This window comes from Helianthus annuus, chromosome 3 (assembly GCF_002127325.2).
Source record: "Helianthus annuus cultivar XRQ/B chromosome 3, HanXRQr2.0-SUNRISE, whole genome shotgun sequence".
Lineage (NCBI taxonomy): Eukaryota > Viridiplantae > Streptophyta > Magnoliopsida > Asterales > Asteraceae > Helianthus > Helianthus annuus.
Genome location: NC_035435.2, coordinates 79,646,888 through 79,669,324, shown reverse-complemented (window position 1 = coordinate 79,669,324; position 22,437 = coordinate 79,646,888). Strand labels below are relative to the sequence as shown.

The 22,437-nt window shown below is 37.9% G+C and overlaps 1 protein-coding gene across 1 annotated transcript; it reads left to right on the top strand.

Annotated features, from left to right (window-relative positions):
• Positions 1-4,755: 4,755 nt before the first annotated feature.
• LOC110931438 lies at positions 4,756-5,542 on the top strand. The gene is made up of 3 exons (XM_022174831.1): positions 4,756-5,001; positions 5,044-5,228; positions 5,314-5,542. Exons 1-3 carry the CDS (start codon positions 4,756-4,758, stop codon positions 5,540-5,542), a joined length of 660 nt encoding a protein of 219 aa, XP_022030523.1.
• Positions 5,543-22,437: the final 16,895 nt, after the last annotated feature.

The window sequence follows — 22,437 nt, the reverse complement described above, 5'->3', positions numbered from 1 at the left end:
AGTTATGGTGATATGAAGACGCAAGACTGTGAGTTCGTGACCCCCTTTTCTTTTAACTGTTTTCAGTTTTATAACTTCGGGGGTTAAGTACATGTTACAACTGTTTACAAACGCTATTATTTGGTATGGTTAGCTAAGGAAGGGTACTGCTAGATCATGTGAGTGGTGGGTATGACGCTTAAGACCATTAATCCTCGTTGTAGGACCGAGGGACATGAGTGATAGATCTATTTGGGTGTAGCAAGCCCCGCCCATGTTAGACCAGGGTTTGGCCTATGGGATGACTATGTCTTACAGCCGGATGCCCGGTGTAAAGTCTGCTAGGTTTGAGCCTTCCTGCATCACGTCACACATATTAATGGCCTTGCAAACCATTAATGATCTTTTTTCCTTGTTGCTTTCATACCAGGAGTTTACAAACATACATACATACTTTCACTGATTTGAAAGGTTTATTCGTGCACATAAACAAACACACGAACTTGCTCAACTTTTGTTGATGTTTTCAAACTACATGTATTTCAGGGAATTAAATGTAGATCTGGCGGGCGTTTGGAAGTTCCAAGTGTTGTTTAAGAATAAAAGATGTCATCCATGGTCTTAGAGTTTGGTCAGTGTGTCTTATCCTGGACGGGACACATCTTCTAAAGCCTGGTTTTATGTAATGTCTTTTGTCGAGTCCTTGTGAACTCTTAAACAAGTTACATGGTTTGTACTCGAATTTGAAGTCTATGTTTCAAGACAATGTTGTTACGTTTTTAAACTTATTTAATGGATGATCATCGTTAGGTTTATCATGTTGTTGTTATGATTTGTTAGTTTTATCATATAGTTGTTGTTATGATTGAATGCAATGATATTAAGCAAGTCACACATAATCACGCTTCCGCAAAAGACAGGGTGTGACAGTTCTAGAGTGAACACTAGTGTATTTGCGAACTGAGTGAACAAATCCTGGTCATTGATCTACACACGTGTATGGCCAGGATCTCATCATCAAATCGTAAAATACACTAGTGTATTTCAACATCAAATCCTGACCATTGATCTACACACGTGTATGGCCAGGATTAGTTCACTCAGTTCGCAAGCTACACTAGTGTTCACTCTTGAACCTAATCCTATATATATATAGGGGAAGGTTCAAATGAAAACCACTACTTATCGTGAAAACTCGAAAACTAACTATAAAAGCCTAAAAAACATACCAATTTTTTTTGCATGCCATATTTAAATTATATAAAAAAAACTTTTTTTTTCAAAAAAAAAATTGTAGTGCACATGTGTAATATTACACATGTGTATACACATGTGAATTATTACACATGTGCATTACAAATTTTTTTTTTAATTTTTTATATAAAAAAACTAGCGATTTTTATAAAAATATTGGAAAAAAAAATTTTGTGTGTTTTTTAAGCTTTTTTAGTTAGTTTTTGAGTTTTCACAATAAAAGTGGTTTTCATTTGAACCATCCCTTATATATATATATATATATATATATATATATATATATATATATATTTATTTATTTATTTATAGGGGCCGGTTCATTTGAGAAGAAAAATTAGTTGAGAAGAAATAGAACAAAGGGTAAAATTGTAAAACATCAAATATTTTTTTCCATGTTATTTATTATTATCTTTGACTAATTAATTAGTCCTAAAGACTATCACCCTCCACAAAAAATTTTTTTTGACTACACACATCAAAATTTATCCTACATATTTCGAAATTTATCCTACACATATTGAAATATATCATACACATATCGAAATTTATTATACACAGCTCGTAATTTATCATACACAAGTCTAACGTATCCTACATTCTAAATTATTATTTTTTATTTTTTTTAAATTAAGTTATAAATTTAATGTAGTTAATTAAAGAAGAAGACTAGTAATTAATGATTTATTTAATTTTACCAATATACCCTTACAATAATATTAAATACAAATATTAAATGAAACAAAATAAAGCATTTTTATTGGTTAAAAATTCTTCTTTCTTCTTCTAACAAAAAATTTCTTCTCACTTAAACTCTCCACTATATATATATATATATATATATATATATATATATATATATATATATATATATATATATAGGAGAATGATCCGTTAGGAACCACCTTTTATTGCGAGAACTAATGTGAACACAACCAAAAATACCTGAAAAAAACCACAAATTTTTTTTTAATATTTTTTGAATTAAAATTGCTATATTTCGTTATTAAATTTTTTTAGCTACTAAAAGTTGCGATTTTTACATAAAAAATAATAATTTTTAAAGGTTTTTTTGGGGTTTAATTTTTAGCATTTTAGCTTGGGTGGGGGGTTAGGTTTTTTTGTAGGTTTTTTTTTTTTTTTTTTTTTTTTTTTTTTTTTGGGGGGGAGGGGGGTTTCGTTTTTAGCATTTAGCTTGGGGGGGGGGGTAGGTTTTTTAGGTTTTTTTGGTGTTTAAATTGGTTCTCATGGTTCTCACAATAAAGGTGGTTCTCAAATAAACCTTATCCTATATATATGTGTGTGTGTGTGTGATGACACTTTGTATATTTTCACTTCATTATTATCCTATTAGTTTAATTATATATAATTAACAAATAAATTTTGAATTAAAGGTTAGAGAAGGTTGAGATAGGTAAAATTAGAGGAAAAGCAAAAGTCATTGGAACTCTTGTAGGCATTGGAGGGGCGATGCTTCTAACATTCTACAAAGGTAATCAACTCAACATCGGATCAAGAAGTTCATAAACACGAGAGCGTTAAAGAAGTTAGAAGAAAGGTGATATTCTCTCGAACGATAGGAGACCAACAGCCATCGTCAGGGGAACAACCATGGGAGAACCAAAGTCGCCGGAGACAAAGATCTAACGCTAATGTCCAACAGAATAACGGGGGAGGGGAAGAGCAAACCACCTTCTTTGTATCTAATCTGCCAAATAACTGCACACTGGGAACCTTATGGAAGGAGTTCAGAAATCACGGGAAGATGTCCGATGCGTATTTACCAAGGAGAAAAGATAAGGCGGGGCGAGTGTTTGCATTCATACGATTTGACGGGATAGTGGACAAGTTAAACTTTGCTAAGGAACTAAGCAGGGCACCTTTTGGAAACGGCTTGTTAAGGGTAAACGTTGCGAGGTTCGGGAAGGAGGATAGTATGGGGTATAAACAGCAACACAGGAGAGATGGGAAAAACCCGGTGGATGGAGTCCCGGAAGCCGTTCAACCACCACAAGCGAATCATCAATCGTGTGCATGGAGACCCAAGGATAACACAAACACAAGTGTAAACGGAAAGGAGGTGCCAGATAAGTCTTTGAATACCAGGTGGCTTCGGATACCGGGTAAGATTTACCCGATACAAATGTATATGCGAAAATGTACCTTAATCGGTACGGTTCGGGATGTTAATCGGCTATGTTGTATTGATGAATTAATTAATCTTGAAGTATTGAAAGGGGTTGAAATCAAATATGTGGGTGGTTTGAGGGTCCTTCTAATTTTCAAAGATTCCCAGAGCACAAAAAGTTTCCTGGAAGACGGTCGGGTAGTTTGGGAGGACTGGTTCTCGAGGTTTGAGGCTTGGGAAGGACAGAACTTGCAGTTTCAACGGATCGCTTGGCTGAAAATAGTTGGGGTACCTATAAACCTGTGGGACAAGGAAGTGTTTGATCAGATTGCTAGCAAGTTTGGAGAGGTAGTGCATCACTCGCCTGCGTCAAGTAGAGATTGTAATCTAGATTCCGAAAGGGTGGGTGTGCTATTAAACCATGGACGTCATATTAAGGAAGAACTTTCGTTAGCGTGGAAGGAGGTCATTGTTAAAATATGGGTTTCTGAAGTTGATAACGATTGGTGCCCTGATTTTTTATCTGACGAATCTAATAAACGGAGCAAGTTGAACGTAGGTGATGGGTCTTATCGGCCTATCCTGGAGGAAGAGGTGGTGGTGGAGAAAGATAATCCGAACTCAAAAATCCCAACAGGGGAAGGTCTGGAGGAGGGTGAAATTCCGGTGGAATCTAATGAGAGTCCAACGGTGGAGGAGGTTGCTGACGAACAGATGCCGGAATCAGATGTACGGCAGCCGGAAAAGGAGTTCTTGGAAGGTGTAACGGATTCATTGGTTAATGAAAAGGTTTGCATGGGGAATGGGGGAGAGACGATTCAGGTGCCGGTGCATGGGGGTGGTAATCCCAACGTTAGTGGAGGATCTCAAAGGTCTGACGGGCCTGGTGCAGTTGGGCCGGAAATTTCAGTTAATGGGCTGTCTACTAGGAAAAGAATCAGGACTGACACTTGGGCCATGGATGGGCTGCCTACTTATTCGTCTGGTCCATATGATCAAAATTTTTTTGATCTCAATTATTCTCCTAACAGGTCTTCTCTCAACTTCCAGGAATGCTTTTTGGGAAGGTGTCAAGATGAAGCCAGACCTGCGACTGCTTCTGCGGCAAACCGAAGGTATGGTGCTAGACGAAATCCGTTGACGAACTTGACGACACATGTTCAATTCCCTCATACGTTTGTGCCAAATCCGCCGGCCGGTGACGACCCAATTGTGGCACCTGAAAGCAATACTGAAGAAGTTAATCGCACGATGGAGGTTGGTGAAGCGATCGGTATCGAGTTGAATGGATTTGAAGGTATCCTAGATACATCAATCCAGGAGGAGGGAGATCGAGAATTTTCCCAATGAATTGCATGACACTTAATGTCAGGGGGATAGGGGAGGACCACAAGATTATGGCAGTTAGGGAGGTGATAAAACAAAATCGGGTGTGTCTCGCCGCAATCCAAGAAACAAAGCTGGGTAACTCTCCAGAATTTCAGGTTAGAAGTATTTGGGGTAGAAGACCTGTCGAGTTCGATTGGGTAGTGGCGGATGGTAGATCGGGGGGTCTGTTAACAATGTGGAACCCAGGCTTTTTCAAGCGAATTTCGTCAGTAAAACACCGTAATTTTCTGGTAGTCTCCGGTTTGGTTGCTCAGGTGAGTGAACCAATACACTTTATAAATGTATATGCGCCACAGAGGCTTGGGGCCAAACGTGAACTATGGTCTATAATCTCGGATACAATGGAATCTTTGAATGGGTGGTGGGTGATAATGGGGGATTTTAATGCCGTCCGCAATTCGAATGAACGCCTCAACACGGAGTTCAGTCAGTCGTGTGCAGATGCGTTCAACTTTTTTATTCAAGATAATGGTTTATTCGAGTATGCTATGGGGGGGTAAAAGGTTCACGAGAGTTTCAGATACGGGTGACAAATTCAGTAAAATTGACCGATTTTTGGTGTGTAGTAATTTTTGGAACAAATGGCCAGACGCGTCGGTTACAGCTTTGCCCTGGGTTACATCGGATCATTGTCCAGTGATTTTATCTACTGGTGCACAAAATTTTGGAGCCATACCGTTTCGTTTTTACAACTCTTGGTTGTGCAAGCCGGAGATAGATTCGGTGGTTGTTAACGCAATTTCAAATCATCCGGGTGTCGGACCAGCGGATGTGGTGTTGGCGGGTAAACTTTAGCTAATAAAGAATGCCATAAAAAATTGGGTGGTGGAGGTAAAGACCCGAAACAAGACGCAACAAGATGATATTGAGAAGAATTTGGGGAGGTTGGAAAAAATAATGGAAACAAGACAACTTTTGGATTCGGAGCGGGAGTCATGGGTGGAATATAGAAAACAATGGGATACTCTTAAGATGGCGGAGGCGAGCGATTTAAAGCAAAAGGCTAGGGTGAAATGGGCAGTGGAAGGAGACGAAAATACAGGTTTTTTCCACGGCTGTATTAACCAGAATGTTCTGAATAAACGCATCAATGGTATTGAGGTGGATGGTCGATGGGTTACGGATCCTACTGAGATTAAATTTGAGGCAAAAAAGTTTTTTGAAAGCAAGTTCAAAGAGGAGTTCCATAATAGACCGAAGTTTTTGTGTCCGATGCTTAACAAAATATCGGAAGCGGAGGCGGATAATCTAGTTAGACCATTTACAGTTCAGGAAATTAAGGAAGCTGTGTGGGAGTGCGGCTCAGATAAAGCACCAGGTCCAGACGGATTTAACTTTGGTTTTGTAAAGCATTTCTGGGAGGTTCTTAAAGATGATATTTCTAATGTCTTCCATAATTTTTATTCGGAAGGGATCATAAATGCTGGCTGCGGGTCATCTTTTTTGGCGCTAATTCCTAAAGTAAGTGATCCCCTGTCATTTAGCGATTTCCGACCAATTAGTTTAATTGGTGTTATATCTAAAACTATTTCGATGGTGCTGGCAAAAAGAATTAAACCGGTGATGGACGGGGTGATCTCCGAACACCAATCAGCTTTCTTGTCGAGCCGTAATATTTTAGATGGACCTTTGATCCTAAACGAAACGATAGCGTGGGTGAAAAAATCTAAAGGTAAAGCCTTCGTATTGAAAATCGATATTGAGAAAGCTTATGATTCAATCAACTGGGATTACATTGATGCAGTTTTAAACCAAATGGGGTTCCCGGAATTATGGCGTAGATGGGTTCGGGGAATACTAAGGTCTGCTAGGGCCTCGGTACTTATTAATGGCTCGCCCACTCGTGAATTCAGGTGTCAGAAAGGGGTGCGCCAAGGGGATCCGCTCTCTCCTTTCCTATTTCTTTTAGCAATGGAGGCCCTTACGGGTTTTATCAAAAAAGCTGAAATGTTAGGAATAATAAATGGGATTAAATTACCAAATAACGGCCCTTGCCTTAGTCATCTCATGTATGCCGACGACATAGTGTTTACCGGAATGTGGGGAGAATCAAATGTTAAAAATATCATCAGGTTGATGAGATGTTTTAACATAATATCTGGGCTGAAAATTAATAACAAAAAGTCGAATTTATTTGGGGTCGGCGTTGGAGATGTGGCTGTAGAATGTTTGGCAGCGGCTATAAATTGCAAAGTTGGTAGATTTCCTTGCAAATACCTAGGTTTGGTACTTGGGGCAAATATGAACCTTGCACGTAATTGGAATGTTGTGATCGAGGCGATTAAAACAAGATTATCAAGGTGGAAAGCGACCATGTTGTCTATTGGGGGGCGAACAACACTATTAAAATCGGTTTTAGATAGCCTTCCGCTCTACTTTTTCTCACTTTATAGAGCTCCCAAATATGTTCTGGAGGTTCTTGAAGGTATTAGAAGGAGATTTTTTTGGGGCGGGAACGACGAAAAAAAGAAGACGAATTGGGTCGCTTGGGAACGGATAATTGGCCCAAAAGAAAAAGGGGGGGTTGGGTTGGGATCGTTACGAGATATGAATGTGAGTCTGTTGGTAAAATGGTGGTGGCGATATAAAAATGAAGAAGGCAGACTGTGGAGAAATGTAATCAAAGCAATACACTATAAACCACGAGCTTGGTCGAACTTTCCTGTGAAGGCCGGAGTTGCTGGTGTTTGGAATGCAATAGTGAAGCTGGAAACTGATTTAGAAGGATATAATATTCAAGTGGGGGATTTGTTTAAAGGGAATTTGGGGGACGGCAAGACTATCCGGTATTGGATCGATAAATGGATGGGAGACACGCCTTTGAAAGACAAATTTCCTACATTATTTACGATTGAATCCAATAAAAATATAACGGTGGCTGATAGAATAAATTGTCATGAAAATAACCCGACTGGGAGATGGGAGTGGAGTAGGTCACCTATGCTACCGGAGGAGCTGGACGAACTAGATCAGTGTAACCGTATAGTAAGCGAGACTAACTTACGGGACTGTAAGGATGAATGGGTGTGGGAGTTGGATAACGGGTTTTCGGTCAGATCTTGTCGGGAGGTTTTAGGCAGGTACGCGGTTCCATTTTATCCTTTCGAATGGGTTAAATGGCTGCCTAAAAAAGTATGTATTTTTGGATGGAGAGCTGAGCAAGACAGATTACCGACTTTATGCGGACTTCGTAAACGAAATATCTATCGGGGCGATGTTATGTGCAAGCTATGTGGTGAAGGTGAGGAGGATGTGGGTCATCTATTTACTTCCTGCTACGTAGCTGCGACGATCTGGAATATGGTCAGTCAGTGGTGCAAGATACCTCATATTTTTGCATTCTCCGTTAGAGATCTGTTGGGAACGCACAAAAGGCATGGAACAGAAGATTGGAAGGTGAAGGCGGTACAAGGCATCATTTTATTGACATGTTGGGTGATTTGGAATCATAGAAACGAGTTGATTTTTTCGGGTAAGCGGGTATACATTGATAAAATTTTTGGCGAAGTGCAAGCTTCCTCATTTATGTGGTTCAAGAACAGAGCAAAAAATAGGGAACTAACCTGGGAGAATTGGAGATGTTTTTCATTCGAGATGTAATTATTTTTGTAGTAATTTTTGTATGCAGTATGGGGTAAAACTCAATGTATTTGGTAGTGCCCTGGTCTAGCTTCTTGTTAGTCTGCTGGGTTGTACATATTTGGGTGTTTAATAATATGCAGCAGTAGCCGTTCAAAAAAAAAAAAAAAACTCAACATCGGATCAACCCATTTCAACTTTTTGCATGGTGGTCAACGCATCGAAGGACATGTGACAGCAAAGCACAATACTTCTACTCATGACCATATCTTTGGCTCCATATTGGCATTGGGTTATTCTCTCTCTATTGCCTTTTATTACATCTTTCAGGTCAGCTCTAATTACTCACACAACAGTCCTCAAAACATTAAAACTAAAGAACCATAGATGGACAAGAATATTAGAATCAGTTATGTTATGGTCTATATCATTGCTAGTTTTTGTCAAGACCATTTAGAAACTACAAGAAATATGTTATTATATATATATATATATATATATATATAGGGGGCTGCTAGAATGAGAACCACCTCGAGTTGTAAGAACCGCGAGAACTACACCCCACGGAGCGCCGTTAGCCATGATTTTTTTTTTACAAGTAGATGTGTGTATTATAAACACAGCCGTAAAAAATCATGGCGAACGGCGCTCCGTGGGGTGTAGTTTTTTACACCACAAGTTTGGTGTTTTTTAATTTTTTTTCTTTTTTCTTTTTTTTTTCACCAAACTTGTGGTGTAAAAAACTACACCCCACGGAGCGCCGTTCGCCATGATTTTTTACGGCTGTGTTTATAATATACACATCTACTTGTAAAAAAAAATCATGGCGAACGGCGCTCCGTGGGGTGCAGTTCTCGCGGTTCTTACAACTCGAGGTGGTTCTCATTCTAGCGGCTCCCTACATATATATATATATATATATATATATATATATATATATATATATATAGGGTGAAGATACAATAGGAAGTTTATTTGGCTAGGAAGGCTAGGAAGTGATCTTGACCACCCATTAAGTTAATCAAGTGCTAAGATTAAATCAGGGAAATTGAAAGGAAGAAAAGAGGCGCGTGAGTTTTTTCAAGGGTATTCTAGTCAATCCAAGCCAATAGTTTCTCTCTCCTCCAATTCCCCCCCCATTTTTTAAACGTTAATAACTCTTTCATACGACATTATTTTTTTATAAAAAATGCACCAAAAAAACGAGCGTTTTTTTTATCTTTAAAACGAGTATACTATTGCTATATTTAAAAAAAATTTAAACCCAATTGTGTAAAACGCAATAGAAAAACCACCAGTTACGTAAAACGCAATGAAAAAAAAAAACCTAAAAAATGACATTTTTCTAAAACGCAATGCACCAAAAACACAAAGAAATGACTTATTTGTAAGACGCAATGGCCAGAAAACACAAAGAAATGTCTTATTTCTAAAACGCAATGGACTGAAAACACATAAAAAAGTGTTTTACCTAAAACGCAATGCACAAAAAACACAAAGAAATGTCTTATTTGTAAAACGCAATGGCCAGAAAACAAAAAGAAATGTTTTATTTGTAAAACGCAATGGCCAGAAAACACTTAAAAATGTCTCATTTCTAAAACGCAATGACTTAAAAAAACAAAAGAAAGTGTTCTCTGTAAAACGCAATGGACTGAAAACACCTAAAAATCTGTTTTACCTAAAACGCAATGACTAAAGATATTTAAAAATGTGTTTTTTCTAAAACGCAATAGCCAGAAAACACATAAAACTCTCTTATTTCTAAAACGCAATGGACACATAAAACTGTTTGTGAACTGTTTGTGAATTGTCTGTGAACTGTCTGAATTGTCTACGAATTACTGTCTTCGAAATGAGCCAATTTCTGGAAAATTAATTTTTCTGATGCGTTTTTAGTACAGCAATTTAATCGAAAAAAAATTTTCCGAGCTCTGCCCCTTGGACCCCGCCAGGGGCTGCCGCCCCTGGGACCCCGCTACCAGGGGCTGCCGCCCCCGGACCCCCGCCAAGATCGTTAAACGCAATGACTAAATAAAAACCCAGATCGTGAAAATGAAATTAAAGAATTTCTTACATGGATCGAAGTCGGTTTCTTCATCAATTGACGAAATTTGAATGATAGAAACACTTATCAGCGATTGAATCGAACAAATCGAGTGATTATCTTCAAAATCACCAGAAAAAACGAGATTTTGAATGAAATTAAACTGGGTTTTCTTCGAAAAAAGCTGAAGAACACGTTGATCGGGTGGTTGAATCATTGATTGATGACGAAAATCACACTATAATGTAGTGATTATTGAGATAGTAAGTGAAGAAAAGGTTGGAGATGGTGGGTTTTGAAGTAACTGGGGAGAAGAAGGAAGAAGAAATGATGAGATTGACTAAAATACCCTTTCTCTTTATTTTAAAATTTGCCACATGTCATAATCCTATGGCTTCCTATCCTTCCTAGCCAAAATTAACTTCCTATTTGATCTTTTCCCTATATATATATATAGGTAAAGTGTATGGTACAAATCTCCTTATTGTACATTATGTACGCGCTATCCACAGCCGTACACGTGTCCTGGTTCAATTTAAGTAAATAAGGGTATAGCAGACATTCTATTCCAACATCTCGACGACTAATCATGGAATCCCGTCAATTATAAGCAGATATGGAGTTCGTTTCCTAACCGTCCCATTTAATTATTCTTCGTTTTAATTCGATTGTAGGGTTTTTGATTGATTCCTCATAGAACGGCCATTTCTGAAAATGCTTGATTCGTCATTTAGGATTCGTCAATAGGTATATTAGTTTTGAGTTCTGGGTTTTATTTGATTTGAAGCTTTTTTGTTATTTTATTAGATTTGTAATCAGGGTTGAAGATAAGTGTTTCTGGGTTTACTTGTTGTGTTACTATATCGCATGTGTTGTTTTGATATATCGCATGTGATGTTTTAACATAATCCAACTAGTTAAGAATGGATATGTTGTATAATTTCGCATGTTAAAAATAGTCATTTCGCACACAATGAAGTTTAATATATAATTTCACATGTTTAATTCGAGACTTCTCAAACCTTAAAGTATTTATCAACTATAGCTTTTTATTTTCGCACAGTGTGTTTCAATAATTGAAATCAAATAATTCAGTTCAATAATTGATTTCAATAATTCATATCAATAATTTTTCTTTTATTATATAATTTATGTTTTCATCACTATTGCAAACATCCAATTAAAAAATGGTAGATGTACCAACATCCTCTTCTTCTTAACCAAGTATCAAGCAGGTTTTGAGGAAAAGGATTCAGCAACAAATTCAAGAGGATCAATCATGTCAAGAGATGTTGGAGGCCAACATTTCTCGTGTAACAGAAAACATGAAGAGAAGACAAGAAATTCTGAACTTGCTATCCCAGATGCAAGTGAGTAGTCTTAAAGAAATTGTTGTTATGTTTATGGTAGATTTGGGTGAGAGGGATGAGAAACAGTTGAAAGAGTTGGCTGGTGCAATAACTGTATTAAGATGCTCGATGTAGATGAAAATGGAGTTTCTTTCATCTTTTGAATGAACTTTTGTTTATTTTTTGGTGCATGTTCCAATAAATTTGCATGTTTTGTTATGTAATGGACTTGTATTTCGCAAATTTTAATAATTCAATGTCAAACATGCGATTTCAAACATAACACATGCGAAATAAAAACACAAATGCCAATTTAGAAACACCAATATATGCGAAATTAATAACACTAACAAGTTTAAATATGTAAAATAAATCCATCATCAAATGAAGTTTACTTTCCCTTTCCAAAATATGTACTCATCCTATCTGGGATTATCTTATCCAGATCTTTCATATACCTCTCTTTGTCTGGCCTTTTGTCGAAAGCATTGGCCATTTTAATTATTTTTTGATGATGCATATTGTGTTATGATAGAATGATTTTACTGAGATATCTGTGCCTTAGGAGATGAAGTTGTGAATTCTGTCTGTTGTTTACTTCATCTTCTTTCACAAATCCAGTCACCCATGGTTTTTGGTCTCCTTTGTACGTTTCCATGTGACGCATCGTAAACACTCCACAGTCTACGCCGTTATTCTTCGTCCTCCAATCCATTTCTTTTCTTTCTATAACTGAGCTTGCAAGTTCTTTTATAGCCGGTGTTGGTTTTAAAGCCTTTTCTAGGTATAAAACCAATACCCTTCTCTGTAACATAGCAACACTGTGTTAGTAGTTTTTTTACATAAAACATAACATGTATATGAATAATTTTTTCTATTACCAGTATCTCTGGAAGCCCTTTGTATCTATCCTTGAAGTCTTGTTCAGCTGCTGAATTGTCAATCAGCTCAATTTTGCCGGATTTCAAGTTGAAGCACAAGACATAGAAGTGGTCAACTTGAAGTACCGGAATAAACACCAGGTCAACCGAATCAAGTTTTTTTACCTCATATCTCAGTAACATGTCTTCAAAATTTGAGGCAAATATTTTTAGTCGTTGGTTGTCTGTGTATTTCTCCTTGTCGTAAAAGATATCCGGCTGTATGTTATGTAACCAGAGTCAAAGCCATGCAAACAATGGTTTTTTTCCACATGCGAAGAGTGTATATACCAAATGCGAAATTACAACAGTATGAGAAATGCAAACAATGGATTTTTTTTCACATGCGAATAGTATATATAACACATGCGAAATTACAACAGTATGAAAATGTTTCAAAAGGAAAAATTCTGCCATAATACATGCGATTTAGATATAACTAGTGTGAGAAATAATTTATATGCATTTACTTTTAGAATTTCGAATGACAAAATGTGTCACACCCCGACCACGAAGAACATACAAAACATGGCGGAAACGTCGGGGAGTGTTGTAACAGAATTTATTGTTTCAAATCCATGACAATTGAAGTTTCGTTTTATTAATCAAACATGAAAGTTTACATTGTTTGAAACAAGAACCAAAGAGTACATAACATAAATTAACTAGTTCTTGTCTCGTTTTAAGTCACTAAGGCACAGGTCCGCCTAAGTATGTCTTGATAAGTCCTATGCATCATCTCCTGAAAACACATGTGAAAATAGGTACGTCAGCATAAAAATGCCTGTGAGATACATAGGTTTTGTGAAAACAGAATTCATGACTTTTGAGAAAATGTTTAGTCATGAACCTTGTAATTTGCTTTATCTTGTAAATCATTTGAAGAACGATAAGATCAGATGATATGTATAAATAAGAGAATAATGTATGGTTAAATGGATAACCATGTAAAATGAGTTTGTATAAGATAGGTTGTTTGTAAATCAATATCTTGTGAAAAGTGTGTTATTTGTATAAAATGTTATATGTCTCAAATTGAAATGATTCAAATAACGCTACGATATGTAATACCATACAACGCTTATATATAGGAAGTACCAGCGGCGTATCCACCATGCTTGTATCATATTACACACGCCTCGTTACTTAGATCACTTACTCAAACCAACCATCAAGATGAAATGTTTAATAATTGTAGAAATGTTTATGTATAGTCAAATGTCTATTGTCAAATGTAAATCATGTCAACAGATACAACTGGTTCACACGGTTCAATGGTTTCAAACGGTTCATATAATCAAAGGGTTAAGACGGTTCACATAGTCAAATGGTTACAACGGTTCAAAATGTAGTATAATGTGTTCATATGCTGGATGAGCATATGCAACAGAAATGCAATGTAAAACAATGTACTAAGTATGCACACAATGGGCGTACATAGCATGAAATGTATTGTAAAGTGATGTACTAAGTATGTACACAATGGGCATACATAGCATAAAATGTATTGTAAAGTGATGTACTAAGTATGCACACAATGGACATACATAGCATAAAATGTATTGAAATAATGTACTATAAATGTACTAATGAACATAGCAAGTATATGATGTGAAAACAAGAAAGCATGAAAGTAACAAGTAGGCACATGTGTTTCACCCCAAAACAGTTTGGAAAACAGTAAAAGAGGGGTCTATGTACTCACCTGAGATTGCTTTGAAGTTCTTGTATAACAACCAAATAATGCTAGAGATCACGGAATATCAAACGGCACCTAATATAGGTAACTATGTTAATATACCGGACCTAAATCGGAGGATTTGGATAGAATGAGGGTTTGTAAACCAAACGAGTATGGAGACTCGTGTAATATGGTTTAAAAAAGCCTACATACTAAAATGAAACTTAACCTAAGTGCTTACGACCCATTACGACCCGTTTAGGTAGCTTATGCTACTTTAACGCGTCGTTTGCGTGAAACGCGTTTGGAACGCCTAATGTCGTGACCACAAGGTATAACCTCGGAAGGTTATTCCCTATACACAATGGTCACCTAATGTGTTTTGTCGGATCCTAAAGATCGACCAAATGGGTCGGGTTCGAAAGTATAAGCGATTGTTTAGATCGCTTACCTTACGACCCTATATAAGCACTATACTAAAAGTGACGAGCTAAGCATGTTAGAACATGCTTAACTAAGTTTAGAAAACAGGTCTGGTATCAAAACAAACGGTTTTGATACCTATGAGTAGTTTGGTTACAAAATACGCAAGAATGCACATTTTGGCCGAAACTATGACTCGTCACTGAGCCTAGATAACGTGGTGATCAGTAGGTGTAGTCACTAGGGACTATAACCATCGTGATCACGCTCACGTTATGAAGTTCAAACGAACTTCATGTTGACCATAGGATGGTCAAAGCAGAAAGTCAAACATAGTTTGACTTTAGGACTATAAAGCGATAAAAGAACGAAAGAACACTTACGAAGGGTCCCCGAAAGCTAATCTCAATCCAGGAGCTCAGGTATGAAGCAAAGGCCTCAACTTAGAGCTTTAGATCAGATTATTGTGGGTTTTAACCAAAATGGGGGGGGGGTATTTATAGGAAAAGCAAGACCGTTAGGATCGTTTCTTGAATATCGTGCCACGAACTAATCCGTACACTTGTCGCAAAGTTGTGGTGGCTTATTTTGCCCCTACCATAAGGTTTTGACAAGTGGCATTGCCCTTTGGAGGTTTCTAAGGGCTGATTACAGCTGAAAATGACTTTTGCTAATCAGAAGGGGCCTCGCGCGACGCCAAGGGGGCTAGGTGTCACGCTAGGGTCCCCCTGTTCAGCAAACATTTTCCAATGTTTTCATTTCAGTCCCCGTTGCGTATTAAGGCCATTTCCGACATGTTTAAGGCTCGTTAAGCCATTTTCAAGGCCCTAAAATGATGCCTAAACATTGTGGACATGAAACATGCTCAAAAATATGCTGGATGTTGGCTCGTTTAGTCGTACGATCGCGATGTTCGGTTAATTACGACGGAATGCGCATAAGCGCGAAAAACGATCCAAATTGCGCGACGAATGGAATTTTCTCATGCCAAACACTAAGGCATAATATTATGATGCTTACATAAATTTTTAGATGTCCGGATGTATTCAGAACGTAAGTTATGCGCGAAAGTACAAACTTATGCACTTTTTGACACTTTTAGTCCCTGAATGATCCAAAAGTTTATTTTAGCATACCGAACCCCTCAAAGCCTATTTCTAAGCTATGTAAGGGATATTTATGGTATGTTTAACTTATGAGCATGTTCCGGAATGTCTGTTTTAGTACGAATTGGCATACTTTCGCAGTTTGTCAAGTTTAGTCCCTATAAGCGAATTAACTTGTTTTTGCCATACCAAAGCCTTCAAAACTTATTTCTAAGTTATGTAAAGGTTATTTAAGGTATGTTAAGTATATGTTGATGTTACGGAGTATTTGTCGCATTTAAACTGAGTACGTTTACGCACCAGTTTGCGTATAATTCTCCAGAAAGCGATATAAGGTTTGAAATTGAACAAGAATTGATATGTGCAAAAGATACACATATTTATACAAGATCCCAAGTATGAAATATAATATTTCATTGGCTTGGTATTTGTTTGATGGTCGCTGTCACACCCCGACCACGTAGAACATACAAAACGTGGCGGAAATGTCGAGGAGTGTTGTAACAGAATCAATTGTTTCAAATCCATGGCAAATGAAGTTTCGTTTTATAAATCAAACATGAAAGTTTACATTGTCTGAACAAGAATCAAAGTGTACATAACATAAATTAACTAGTTCTTGTCTCGTTTTAAGTCACTAAGGCACAGGTCCGCCTAAGTATGTCTTGATAAGTCCTATGCATCATCTCCTGAAAACACATGTGAAAATAGGTACGTCAGCATAAAAATGCCTGTGAGATACATTGGTTTTGTGAAAACGGATTTCATGACTTGAGTTTGAGAAAATGTTTAGTTATGAACCTCGTATTTTGCTATGTCTTGTAAATCATTTGAAAAACGGTAAGATCAAATGATATGTATAAATAAGAGAACAATGCTTGGTTAACTGAATAACCATGTAAAAAGAGTTTGTATAAGATTTGTTGTTTGTAAATCAATGTCTTGTGAAAAGCGTGTTATTTGTATAAAATGTTCTATGTCTCAAATTGAAAAGATTCAAATAACGCTACGATATGTAATACCATACAAACACTTATATATAGGAAGTACCAGCGGCGTATCCACCATGCTTGTATCATATTACACATGCCTCGTTACTTAAATCACTTACTCAAACCAAACCATCAAAATGAAATGTTTAACAACGGTAGAAATGTTTATGTATAGTCAAATGGTTACAATGGTTCAAAATGTAGTATAATGTGTTCATATGCTGGAGGAGCATATGCAACAGAAATGCAATGTGAAACAATGTACTACGTATGCACACAATGGGCGTACGTAGCATGAAATGTATTGTAGAATACAACGGTTCAAAATGTAGTGTAATGTGTTCATATGCTGGATGAGCATAGGCAACAGTAATGCAATGTGAAACAATGTACTACGTATGCACACAATGGGCGTACGTAGCATGAAATGTATTGTAGAGTACAACGGTTCAAAATGTAGTGTAATGTGTTCATATGCTGGATGAGCATATGCAACAGTAATGCAATGTGAAACAATGTACTACGTATGCACACCATGGGCGTACGTAGCATGAAATGTAAAGCAATGTACTAAGTACGCACACAATGGGCATACATAGCATAAACACAATGAAATCATGTACTATATATGTACTATCAAACATAGTAGTATATGATGTGAAAACCGGAAAGCATAAAAGTAGCAAGTAGGCACATGTGTTTCACCCCAAAACAGTTTGGAAAACAGTAAAAGAGGGGTTCAGTGTACTCACCTGAGATTGCTTTGAGTTCTTGTATAATAACCAAACAAATGCTAGATCACGGAATATCAAATGGCACCTAATAGGTAGCTATGTTAATATACCGGACCAAATCGGAAGGATCGGATAGTACGCGGGTTCGTAAACCAAACGAGTATGGAGACTCGTGTAATATGGTTTAACAAAGCCTACATACTAAAATGAAACCTAACCTAAGTGGTTGTGACCCATTACGACCCGTTTAGGTAGCTTATTCTACCTTACGCGTCGTTCGCGTAGAACGCGTCTGGAACGCCTAACATCGCGACCACAAGGTATAACCTCAGAAGGTTATAGCTATGGTCACCTAATGTGTTAGGTCGGATCCTAATGATCGACTAAATGGGTCGGGTTCGAAAGTATAAGCGATGGTTTAGATCGCTTACCTTACGACCCTATATAAGCACTAAACTAAAAGTGACGAGCTAAGCATGTTAGAACATGCTTAACTAAGTTTAGAAAACAGGTTTGGCATCAAAACAAACGGCTTTGATGCTCACGAGTAGTTTGGTTACAAAATACGCAAGAATGCGCATTTTGGCCAAAACTACGACTCGTCACTGAGCCTAGATAACGTGGTAATCAGTAGGTATGGTCACTACGGACCATAACCATCGTGATCACGCTCACGTTATGAAGTTCCATGAACTTCGCATCGACCATAAGCTGGTCAATGCAGAAAGTTAACAAAACGTTGACTTTCGGACTCGAAAAGCGAATAAAAGAGCGAAAGAAGACTTACGGAGGGTCCCCGAGTGCTAATCTAGATCAAATAGCTCAGGTATGAAACAATGGTTCCAACTTAGAGCCTTAAGATCAGATTGTGTGGGTTTTTGGAACAAAGGGGGGGGGGTATTTGTAGGAAAAGTGGAACCGTTAGGATCGTTTATCGAATATCGTGCCGCGATCTCGAGCGTACACTTGTCAAAATATTGTGGTAAGTCAGATATTGGCTCTTGGCTCCTGATTGGGTGAAAGGGCATTGCCCCTTGATCGAACGAAAGGCCAAACTGCATTAAATGCAATATATTTTCTGTCTGACAGTCTCACGCGCCCCGCGTAAGGATTTGGGCAATCTTTACGCGGGCCGCCTGAAGTCCTCTGATCTGCACCACTTGCAGAATTTACACTTTTGGTCCCTGTTGCGTATTTAAGCCATTTTCAGCCCTTCCAAGGCCTGTAAAGCCAACTTTAAGGCCCTAAAATGATGTCTAAACATTGTGGACATGAAACATGCCCAAAAATATGTCGGATGTTGGTTCGTTTGGTCGTACGAATGCGATGTTCGCTTAATTACGACGGAATGCGCATAAGCGCGAAAAACGATCCAAATGACGTGACGAACGGATTTTTCTCATGCCAAACACTAAGGCATAATATAAGGATGCTTACATAAATTTTTGGATGTCCGGATGTATTCAGAACGTAAGTTATGCGCGAAAGTGCAAACTTGTGCACTTTTTGACACTTTTAGTCCCTGAATGATCCAAAAGTTTGTTTTAGCATGCCAAACACCTCAAAGCCTATTTCTAAGCTATGTAAAGGATATTTAAGGTATGTTTAACTTATGGACATGTTCCGGAATGTTCGTTACAGTTCAAATTGGCATACTTTTGCAGTTTGTCAAGTTTAGTCCCTGTAAGCGAATTAACTTGTTTTTTGCTATACCAAAGCCTTCAAAACTTATTTCTAAGTTATGTAAAGGTTATTTAAGGTATGTTGAGTATATGTTGATGTTCCGGAGTATTTGTCGCATTAAACCGAGTACATTTACGCACCAGTTTGCGTATAATTCTCCAGAAAGCGATATAAAGTTTGAAATTGAACAAGAATTGATATGTGCAAAAGATACACATATTTGTACAAGATCCCAAGTATGAAATACAATATTTCATTGGCTTGGTATTTGTTTGATGGTCGCGGTGACACAGGTGTCACAGTCTCCCCTACTTTAGGAAATTTCGTCCCGAAATTTATTCGTAGGAGTCTATTTGTGACTTTGCCAAATACCCACCAGCGATATGCAAGGCAATATCCTGTCATTTCCTTAACGATCATTCTTCAGAAACGAAAATGAACAGACGGAGTCATTTTCCTCAACGAGTATTCTTCAGAAATGGAAATGAAGGATTACACAACGGATATTCATTTCCCCAACGGATAAATCATCAGAAACGAAAATGAACTAACAGAGTCATTTTCAACGGTTGCTTCATCAGAGTTGGAAATGAAGGATTTCACAACGGATATTCATTTCCCCAACGGATAAATCGTCAGAAACGAAAATGAACTTACGGAGTCATTTTCAACGGTTGCTTCATCAGAGTTGGAAATGAAGGATTACACAACGGATATTCATCTCCTCAACGGATAAATCTTCAGAAACGAAAATGAACTAAACAGAATCATTTTCAACGGTTGTTTCATCAGAGTTGGAAATGAAGGATTACACAACGGATATTCATTCCCTCAACGGATAAATCTTCAGAAACGAAAATGAACTAAACGGAATCATTTTCAACGGTTGCTTCATCAGAGTTGGAAATGAAGGATTACACAACGGATATTCATCTCCTCAACGGATAAATCTTCAGAAACGAAAATGAACTAAACAGAATCATTTTCAACGGTTGTTTCATCAGAGTTGGAAATGAAGGATTACACAACGGATATTCATTCCCTCAACGGATAAATCTTCAGAAACGAAAATGAACTACACGGAATCATTTTCAACGGTTGCTTCATCAGAGTTGGAAATGAAGGATTACACAACGGATATTCATTCCCTCAACGGACAAATCTTCAGAAACGAAAATGAACTAAACGGAATCATTTTCAACGGTTGTTTCATCGGAGTTGGAAATGAATAGGGTTAACTCTAGACACATGACAGACCTTGCTGTGATTTCTGTGCACTAAATTCCATAATTATGTATGCATCCATAATTACGTAATCCCTTGCACAGTCCGCACAGTTTGTTTTGTAATGTGTTGGGGAAGGATATCAAACTTGTGATGAGGGTGACTAGACTTCCATCGGTTCCTTTTAATTAGATCGACAGGGGATCTTCTTAGTTAGGCCACCAAGGAGTCCTTTCAGCTATATCATCACATGATATCCTTATCCAGCTTTTTGGATGAATCTGTTTAGCTAGACCACTCAAGGGTCTAATTATGAAGTAGTACTTTATAATCCAAAGGACTTAACTATAACATAGAAGTCCATTGAGGATTTTAAGTAATACTTTTGGGTATCCTACTATGAATCTCTTGTATAAGGATATGTAAGATTCTACGAGGATTTGGATAACATAATTTGGATCTCACAACAACACATAAGGGAACACATAAGCACAAAGTCACATACTTGTTTAACTTGATCATAATTTGTTTTTAACTTGTTATTGATTGAATACGGATATGGAAACCAATCGACGGGTCTCAATGTTCACTGGAATCTATCTGAGAAGATAGAAAGATCTCCCAAAATTTGATTTTTGATTACAAGGAATCACCACATTCGAATTAAGGTATACAATGACTAAGGACTTACGGGAAATCCTTAGGTACCCTATTAAGGATTTATAGTGGTACTTTGGGTATTCGTCATGTGTTGTAACCTGCGCCTTGTACTTCGTTTCCTTAGAATAAACAAATACTTAGGAATTTCGTGGAAGACGCAAGAGATTATAGAATGGGAGAATTTTGGGGGTAGTTTGTTCTTTAAGGAATACAGTCCCTTGATTGTCGGTATTGTAAGGGGTATGTCGTTTATACATGCAACCACAGAAATATATTGCAATGCAAATAAAAGATTTATTTATAAACAACGATAACAACGGTTTCTTGGACCTTGACAACAAAAGAAAATAATACATAAGACGTGATTATTTCTAAACGATGTTGTCTTCTAGTCAGTCAGATGCTTATCCCTGTGCTGGATTTGCATTAGCAAGCTTTGGGCAATTTCTTCGGAAATGACCCATCTCGCCACAGTTGAAACAAGAGCCTGGTAGAAAACGACCTTGGGCAGGATTGTTGCCAGCTTGGTTTGGCGCAGCTGCAGCTGGGCAGACTCTTGCTGTGTGGCCTATAACTCCACAAGTTTGGCATTTGCGGAACTGTACATTGGCGTGATGATGGAGACCACATTGGTTGCACAAAGGTGCAGTTCCATTGTATGGTTTTCTAGCAGGGGGTTGAGCTGGTTGGTTGGGGACGACTTGACCATTGTGAGCGACCACGGCGAAGTTCTGAGAAGCCTTTCGCTTCTTTGACTTCTTAGGAGATTCAGTCTGTTCATCCATGGTCTTTGATTCCTCGATTGGCTTCTTGTCACCCTTTCGAAAAAGTTTATGCTTTCTTATCTGCGATTTAGTCAAGGTTGCAGATAGCTCAATGGCCTGACGGAGTGTGGTAGGGTTGCTACCAGTGACAATGTCTTGTACCGAGTCAGGCAGGCCGTCGATGTACCTTTCGATAGCCTTGTCGAGTGGGGCGACCATAGTCGGGCAAAGTAGACTTAACTCCTCAAACCTACCAGTATATGCCCTGTGTTCGCCACTATCTTGTTTCAAGTCATCAAACTCCTTCTCCAACGCTCGTTGTTCATGACGAGGACAAAACTCTCTCATCATAAGAGCTCTCAGTTCAGCCCATGTTTGTGCTAGAGCAACATCTGCACCACGATCTCTCATTACCCCGTTCCACCATGTAAGAGCCCTCTTCTGAAACACACTCGAAGAAAACTCGACTTTGCGATTTTCCGGACACTGCACGTGGCAAAAGGTATTCTCGATGCTCTCGAACCATTG

Coding starts and splice junctions, on each gene's coding strand:
- LOC110931438 (XM_022174831.1), top strand. CDS start 4,756: ATGGCAGTTAGGGAGGTGATAAAACAAAATCGGGTGTGTCTCGCCGCA. Junction 5,002..5,043: donor TCTCCGGTTTGGTTGCTCAG/GTGAGTGAACCA, acceptor TATGCGCCACAG/AGGCTTGGGGCCAAACGTGA. Junction 5,229..5,313: donor CAAGATAATGGTTTATTCGA/GTATGCTATGGG, acceptor TTTGGTGTGTAG/TAATTTTTGGAACAAATGGC.